The sequence below is a fragment of the Pediculus humanus genome, genomic scaffold (genome assembly GCF_000006295.1).
Source record: "Pediculus humanus corporis 1103172108280 genomic scaffold, whole genome shotgun sequence".
NCBI lineage: Eukaryota > Metazoa > Arthropoda > Insecta > Psocodea > Pediculidae > Pediculus > Pediculus humanus.
This window is the reverse complement of record NW_002987849.1, coordinates 72,369-81,156: the sequence shown is the minus strand read 5'-3', so window position 1 is coordinate 81,156 and position 8,788 is coordinate 72,369. Positions and strand designations below refer to the sequence as shown.

General features: G+C 27.7%; 2 protein-coding genes across 2 annotated transcripts; one reads left to right on the top strand and one right to left on the bottom strand.

Moving 5' to 3' along the window:
* Positions 1–1,009: 1,009 nt before the first annotated feature.
* Positions 1,010–4,469, top strand: Phum_PHUM510250 (uncharacterized protein; the record flags this gene model as incomplete). The annotated part of the gene is made up of 9 exons (XM_002431024.1): positions 1,010–1,229; positions 1,319–1,584; positions 1,659–2,179; positions 2,281–2,449; positions 2,528–2,681; positions 2,760–3,110; positions 3,194–3,826; positions 3,908–4,195; positions 4,417–4,469. 9 exons carry the CDS (start codon positions 1,010–1,012, stop codon positions 4,467–4,469), a joined length of 2,655 nt encoding a protein of 884 aa, XP_002431069.1.
* Positions 4,470–5,702: 1,233 nt separating this feature from the next.
* Phum_PHUM510240 (protein C20orf121, putative) lies at positions 5,703–8,616 on the bottom strand (the record flags this gene model as incomplete). The annotated part of the gene is made up of 5 exons (XM_002431023.1): positions 5,703–5,854; positions 5,931–6,039; positions 6,516–6,745; positions 7,174–7,307; positions 8,219–8,616. The coding sequence occupies 5 exons, from the start codon at positions 8,614–8,616 to the stop codon at positions 5,703–5,705; spliced, it is 1,023 nt and encodes a 340-aa protein (XP_002431068.1).
* Between the last annotated feature and the right edge of the window lie 172 nt (positions 8,617–8,788).

Genomic DNA, 8,788 nt, shown 5'->3' with positions numbered 1-8,788 from the left:
ATTGAAATGTGATTGTAATAATAAATTTGAAAACGGTTTTTTTTTTTTTTTTTTTTAAAATGTTTCAGGTTGAAATTTTTTTTAAACAAGTAGAATAAATTGTACATAGTGAATAGATTATTTAAAAAAAAATAACATGTAGTGCTGTTGTTAAGTTTTTATCAAGTCGCAAAAACGTTATTGTTTGTTCGTCTTTGCATTTTTGGCGGTTATTATTTTATCATAAGTAAAAGTATTTGAATTATTATTATTATTGTAATTTAATAAATAAAAAATGTATTAAAAGTTTTTGCAAAATTCGATCGTTTCATTTGTAAAAGTGTTTTTTGAAAAAAAGTTGAATTTTGATTAGACATCGCTTGAATAAAAAAAAACCGTTAGAAAACTGTTTCAAATGAAAAAAAGAAAATGGCAGTTTTAGGTTTCCTAGCAATAATTTGAAAACAAAACAAAAATGGCGGAATCAATCGTGTACAAATCCAAAGTTGACAAACAATTCATGTGAACAACAATAATATCTTTTACTGATTTTTGCATTTATCACACATTTAATATTAAGTAAAGTATATTAAATCAAATGGTAAGAAAATAAAAAAAGATATTTATCAATTTTATACAATTTTATTATGTACTATTAAGTCGAATCTTTTTTATTTAACGATAAGAAAATTTTTTCTGGCTTTGATTAAGTTCAGGTAAAAAGAAAAAAAGTCGGAAAGAATTTACACTAAAAAACCTGTTTCTTATATAAAATAATTTAATATCTCTTGTTTCGTTATAAACTTACCATTCGTTTATTTAAAAATTTTTATTTTTTAAATTAATTTTAGGCATCCAAAGATATTAAGAACATGAAGAAATACTTCAACAATGATTATTTTAATTTAAATTTTTAAATTTGTAAGTATAATTATTTATTTATAAAATAATTAATTCATAATTGACAAAAGAGAAAAAAAAGTTTTTTAAATTTCTATGTAATTTTTTTTAGTTTTGAGTTTAAAAAAAAATGAAAAAGCAAAACTATGGACTTTTATCGAACCAGTACTGTTGTCGTTGCAAATTGGAAAATGAATATCCATTTAAAAAGAAATATAATTTCAGAGAATTTCCAACAGCAGATAAATGTACCTGTTGTACCTGCAAAAATCAGAAAAAGAATATAATCGAATATTATTGTGATGATGATAATGGAAAAATAGATGATCAAACATTGAATTCTTTTTTAGGTGAAAATCAATTTATTATTTTTTAAATATTCATACTGAAATTATTCGATAAGTAAGTTGAGTTTCTCAGCTTTGATATTTTCTTTTAGCTTTAAGGCAAAAAGCTTGTAGATTCATAAATTCAGAATCAGATTATTCTTCTAATGCAGACAATATTAATTTTTGCCATTGTCAAAATCAAATATTAAAATCAGAAGAAAGCCCAGTGAAAAAAATGCAGCAAATTATTAATTATTCTCCTAATTCGCAATTTTTAAAGAAAATGAAAAGTCCCGAGTGGAACAACTCGCAGGAAAATTCAAAGCGAAGAAATCCTGTGCCAAATTCAAATGATACAGTTCCAAGGATGTATGAGGTATTACAATATTATTGTATTATTATGTAATTAAAATTAATTTTTATTTAATGGGATGTTTTTTTTTTTTTAAGGAATGTGTTGAAAAATCCAATGAAATAGTATCTCTACTGCAGAAAATAAGTAAACTTAAATCACCTGTTAATAGTCAAACAAATAACGAATGCAAGCCATGTACTTGTCACGAAGATGAAGAAGAAAGTGAAGGAGAGGAAAGAATGGGAGAGGATAGAATGGGAGAACGAAAGTTTGATCTAAATTCGTTCGTTGACACGTGTAAAAATTTTGTAGAAGAATTGAAAATAATTGTTGAAAATATGTTGAGTCGACAAATTGTTGATGATCAAGATGTAGACGAATATTATGATGATGGTCAGAACATGGCAGAAAAACAACTCAGAAAAGGATCAGGAAAATATCAACATATTTCAAGATCAAAAAAAAGAGTAAAGTGTAGAGGAAGAAATAAAAGGAAAGCGGATGAACCGGAAAAAAGTTCTCAGGAAAATTTCGATCCCAATTTAAAACAACCTCAGGAAAATTTTGAACCTAAATTAAAACAGCCTCATGAAAATTCGTGTGAAAGATGTTGGAGGTGCGTTATTGTTTTACTTTTACTTTACACTGTGTTCTGAATATTTAAAAATACTTTTTTTTTTCGACTAAACTTTATACCAAACAGAACAATTCTTCTAGATATGCTTCTCCAGCTAGATCCCCTGTTAATAAACCGGATCAAAGGTACGATCCAAACTTTCGGAAAGCTCATTCTGCTCACGAATTAACGTCCAGCGAAACTGACAAAGATGATCGAATTTATGATGCTGATGAAAATAATCCACCTTTGAGATACGAACAACCAATGGTAAGTTGCCAAAGCACAAAACCTATAAGAATATAATATCCCATGCCAAAACCGATTAATCAAACAAGCACTTTTAAGATGAGAGAAAAATTACCCCAACATGAAGCCCCTCAAATGAGATCGCCTCCTGTGAAAAGTCCACCTCCTGTTAGAAATTATAGTCAAGGAAAATACGCTAGTCCAGAATATTCAAATAGAGGAAGGTCGCCAAAGAAAAAAATAACTTCTCCAGGTTACAATTTTTTTTTTTTTTGTTTGACATTGATGAAGTTTGAATGAGTACTTATTTGAAAGGATTATTTATAAACAGATTCCGATCAATTTCCCGTAATTGACGATTGGGAAACTACAGAATATATGCGAATGCCACATGGAGGATATCCCGAGGAAAGAAGAGATTTTTACAATTATCCACCTGAAAGAGGAAGGGAAGTTTATGCTGCGCCGTCCGAAAGAGGAAGAGAAACGTATCCTGTAACGACTGCAAGAAGAAGAAAAGCGTATAATGCTCCGCCCGTAAGAGGAAGAGAAATTTATGTTCCTCCTCCCGAAAGAGGAAGAGAAACTTATCCTATGACGACGGAAAAAAGAAGAGAAGTTTACGTTCCCGAAAGAGGAAGGGAAACTTATGTCGTGCCGCCGGGAAGAGAATTTTATGCAGGTTTATTTGAACACAATATTTTGGTGGCTTAGTTAAATTATTGGGAATCCTACGTACTAGCACTAATCGAATTGGCATTACAGGAGGTCCGGATAATATACGTTCACCGCCCTATCAAAGTTTAAGGGCAACACCAAGAAGTCCATCTTATATGAATGATTGGGAGAGTACAAACTATAAGGAAATTTATGATAATATTAAAATACTTAATGAAAGCGGATTTCCTCCACAAACGCCCTCACGCTTTAACAATGCTTTTATAAATGCTCCGCCTGTAAGAACTCGATCATCAAGTTCGGTAAATGCAAGGAAAAAAAATAAAACATCCAGTGGAAAAAGACCTAAAACAGCAGTTAATAGACAAGCACCACCAAGCGCGAAAAGTGCTAAAACTGCCGCCCCCTATCCAAAAGGAAAAAGTTTCAGTCGTTGTGAATGTCAAAAAGTAATGGACCAAGTGAGACAAATAAGTTCTGAAGAGGAAAACTCCGGGAAAAAATTGTGTTGCCAATGTCGCAGACGATTGGAAGAGCAGTGCATTCAACTTTCCGACGTTCAATCCGGTGTAAATTCATCACCTCGCGATAGATCTGTCAGTTTTCAACATTTGGCATCAGCTGACAAACGTCCATGCAATCCAGATAATGAACGGAGACGAAGTCAGAGCAGTTACACGTCTCGTAGAGATGAACCTCCCCATAATGATGCTGTACCTGGTAAATATACAAAAATTTCAATAATTATCTAACGCGATTCCAAATATTAGGTTTTTATTAGATATTGTTGTTGTCCTTCAGGTAAAAATTCACCCGACGACCAAGCACGAAGACGTTTCGAAGCAAGAGAATATGCAAAATATTATAGAAACAGCGAAGAACAAAACGTGCCATATAAGCCCAATCAATCTTTTCCGATAGATCCTTTGAAAAAAGAAAGTCCTAGAAGACGGTATCAATCTTATAACGTTCAAGTTGCTCCCAAACAATATTCTGTGTTTTACATGACGAAAGATCAAAATAGTAAAGGGAATGAAGTAGAAGTACTCATTGAAGAATTGACGGAAAAAAACAAAGATGACAAACCAGGTAGTAGATATAAAACCCTCTTAAACGAAAAAGTATTAGTCAGTGACGTCACGAAAATAATTTTCAGGGATTTAGTTTCTCCATTGTCAAAAAAAAAAAAAAATTTAAAAATGAGTTTTGTATAAGGGATGATTTTCCTCGTTTTTAAAAAATTTTATTATTTTTCTTTTTACCGTAATTCCAGAATCTAAAGTAGAAGCCGTTAAAAGTAAAATGAAAAGAATTCAAGAACGTCCACGGGATTCTATGGCTCTCAGGTTTCAAAAAGGCGTAGCAGAATCGGAAAAAATCCCAGAAACCGGACGAATTTTTTATTTTTAATCATTTTTTTTTTTTTTTAATTTTACGACAAAACCGGAATCGCACAACACACAAACACAAGGGTAAAAAGACACACGATACGCATATCACGCACGAATCATACGCATTCACACGCAAACACAACAAGAGATAAAAAGGGAGAAAGAAAGAGAGGGAAAAAAAAAAAAAAAACGTTAGTCGAAGCGTAAAAAAAAAAAAAAGAAAAAAAAATTAAACTTTTATTAATATAAATCGGTTTTAATTTCCGGTACGACGTAAAAACAACAAAAAAAAAGGAAAAGGAAAAGAAAAAGAAAAGCGCGGGCAAAAAAAAAAAAAAAAAAAAAAATTCATCTCGTAATAATTTTACGTTTAACAAAACAAACAGATTTTTAGATATATATTATTTTTTATATAGAAATTTTTTTTTTTTATTTATTTATTTTTACGAAAAAAAAAAAAAAATGAAATTGTTATTTTTATAAATTATATTATTTATTAAATTTTATGTAATTTATTATTCGATATATTTATATATATATATATATATATATATATATTTATTAACGGACAAAAAAAAAAAAAAAATCATACGTGTTATTGTTTAAATGCACGTGCACAAATTTTTAATTAAAATTTTTATTTATTTATTTATCGAGTTGAATTTTAAAAAAAAATCTTAAGAATACATAAAAATTTTTTTTGCTGTGATTAAATTTTTTAAATAGAGATTTTGCTATAATTTAATGATATTTTAAACGCACTGCTTTGAACTTTTTTATATAAATTTAAAATTAAAATTTATTTAGTAAATATCGATCAGGGTAGCCATTTTTATTTAATTTTTTTTGTTTTATTATTATTATTTTTATTTTTATTAATTAATTTATTTTTATTTATTTATTATCACGAATACGGGTTTTAAAAAAATAGAAAAAAAAAAGTTTAAAATAATTTATTTACGCATTTTTATTTAATACGCAATTGTAATATTTATATATATATGAGTAATTGTTATTTAATATTCAATCATGTATTTATTTATTTATTTATTTAATTTAACGTAATCGTTATTATTATTAATAATTACTACTACAATTAATATTATTATTATTATTTATGTAACATTTAAAATAATTTAAAAGAAATATGTTTATATAATTATTGTTGTTGTTTGTTTGTTTGTTTGTTTTTTTTTTTAGTCATTTCAATCGATGTCTAATTTTTTAAACGAACCATTGAGACCGAAACAATCACCGGAATTTTGTGAATTTGAATCTCTTTTACTTTCGTCAACAACGAGGGATTCAATATTTTTAAGATAAGGTTCGTAAGCTGTCATCAATTGATATAATTTATCTAAAAAAAATGTTTAATTATTATTATTATTATCATTTTCAGGTTTTATCTCAATATGATGATGATGATCATTTACCATTTAATTCTTGTAACGATTCAGCTTCGCCACCATAATCTTTCGGCAGAGATTTTTTCGGTAAGAATTTATAAAATTTTTCCATATCGTCTTTCATGTGTATAAAAATCTATCGGGGAAAAAAAAATTAATTAATTAATTAATTAATTAACGACGACTCGTAAATAATAATGATAATAATAATTTATCGTTTTTTCGTTTTTGTTTGTAAGAAATTAAAAAATTATTATTTTAATATACACGGTCGAAAAATGTCGAAACTTGATGATTTTATTTAACACTTTTGTTTGAATAATTTTACGTTTCATTTCATTTTATCATTAGGTAATTATTCATTAATTGATATTATTATTATTATTATAATTTTATCCATGTGTAGAAAATTTCATCGTTTCCGTAACAATAATAATAATAATAAAAAAGGGGAAAACAATTACGAATAGTTAAAAATTTTTTTTTTTTTTTTACGACTTCGCATTGTAATAATAAATGTTGTTGTTATTATTATTATTTATCGTTTTATTATATTTTACGTATACGAGTATAGAGTTATGAGAATAATAATAATAATAATGGTAAATTTACCGTTTTGCTTAAATTATCATCGACGAATGGTTTTATTAACATTTGAATTTGTTGTATTAAAGGTGATGCATTGATGACGTGTATTTGTTTCAAAACAAACGGCAAAGCTTTTTGAACGTAAATCATGGATTTTTTAAGTGCGCCCAAATTTGTTTTTAAAACGTGTGCGACGACGGAATTTTTCATATCCAAAACGAGTACGTTTCCTTTTTCTTGTGGAAAACAATGAACTGGAAAATACAACAAAACGTAAGTTTATTTATTTATTTTTAAATAACGAAAACAATGGAAACAACAACATCAAAAAAAAAAAAAAAAGTTTTTTAAATTATAACTCCGCGAGCTAAAAAAAAAGAAAATTTACGTAATTCAAATTTATATATATATAAACGTTTAGGTAATTGTTCTTAAAAAATTATTATTTATTGTTGTTGTTTTTGTTGTTAAGAAAGTTTTTTTTTTATTAACTAAATCGCTCCAGTAATTTTTTTTTTTTTTTACGAACGTGATACGAATTACAAAAAAACCGCAAAATTTAATTCGATTATTGGGTAAATCGTAACCGCGACGGATTTAAATGTCGCAAAAATAATAATAATAATAATGTGTAATAAGGTGATTGAAAATTTTTAAACAAATCGATCGATCGATCGATTACCTAAAACGTCGATTGATAAACTGGCAACTTTCATGGCTTCTAAAAAATTATAATTTGTTGCATCGGGTTCTATGCAATCGACAAAAATTGCATTGTAACCTTCTGGAGTTGCATATCTCAATGGTGATATTCTCCTGGAATTAAAAATTAAATTTTATTATTATTATTATTATTGACAAAGGTAGTAAGTTCAAAACCGTTCGTTACTTTCGATTCGATTTAATTATTCACATTCGATAAAAAAAAAAAAAAAAAAGAAAAAAAGGAAAGAAATTTTATCGCGATTAATTTATTACTCTCGAACCTTAACGAAATAATAATAATAATAGTTGTTCATACTTCTGTCTCTTTCTCTCTCTATGTATCTTCAAAACTAAAATAAATGTGCGGGTGTGAGTGCGTGAGCGTGCGTTTTTTTTGTGCGTAAAGAGCCTGATAAAGTTTATACGTATGTATGCGAGTATATATATCATGGAGTAAATAATTAATTTTGTTTATTTCAAAAAGTATTAATTAATAAAATTTAATTAGTTGAAAAAGGTTAAAATCGAAACAGTTTTTAATTAAATTTAAAATCGAAAAATAATTTACGTTATTTTTTGATAATTATCGAATCCAAATATATATATATTTATACGGAAAATTTTATAATAAATACAAAAACATTAAGATTTTGTCGTGAGAGAGAGTGAGATAGAGAGATAGAGAGAGAGAGAGAGTTTATTATGACGACACGGGGTCTCACGCACAGTACGAAAATTACTTAAATTGTGTAATTTTTTTTTTTGTGTCACTAAAATAAAAAAAAAAAAAAAAAAAAAAGAAAACGCCTTAAGAACTGTTTCGTCGGCAATAATTGACCAATACGCGTGTAATTAGATAAATAATGGTGACCGGTAATAGTAATAATAATAATAGTAACAAGAGTAATAAAAGTTTAAATTTTTTTCTCTCTCTCTCTCTCTCACACGAAATAGGTTTCTTTTTAAATGTTTTTGTAATAAAAAAAAAAAAAAAGAAAGAAGGAAAGTCATTCATAACTTACGTTATTTTTCTAGCCAATTGCATTTCTTTCGACGAAATCGATCTGTTTGAAAACATTTCGGGTGCGTGAGTTCTTATTGTAAAATAAGAATCAATTTTAAATTTTGTTTGTTCCACGCTGTTGGAACAACTGTGCAAAAGAGTTAATAACAATTGATCCGTTACATTTTCCGGCAAATGCGGTTGTTTCGAATACCATTTTTTCAATGCGTCAAGTTCTTCGGATTGATTTTTTTTCCAATTTTCAAAATCTGATTCGTTGAACACTTGAGTCAACGATAATCGTCTCTCTAATTTTCTTTCATCGTTCTTCGTCATTAATATTTTCATTTTTTCCCGTTCTTTTACGAGAACGTCGTCGACGGGGTGAGGACGATTGAGTTCTTTCGTCAAAGACATATTATTTCTATTTCTCTGAAATTTATTATTATTATTATTATTAATAAAATGCGTCTCGTGAAAAATGCATCGCACATTCATTCATTCATTCATTCATTAATTCATTTTATTTCAATGTTTTAATTTTAACGTGAATGGGAGGGTGGTGAAGTTGTCGTCGTCGTCGACGTTT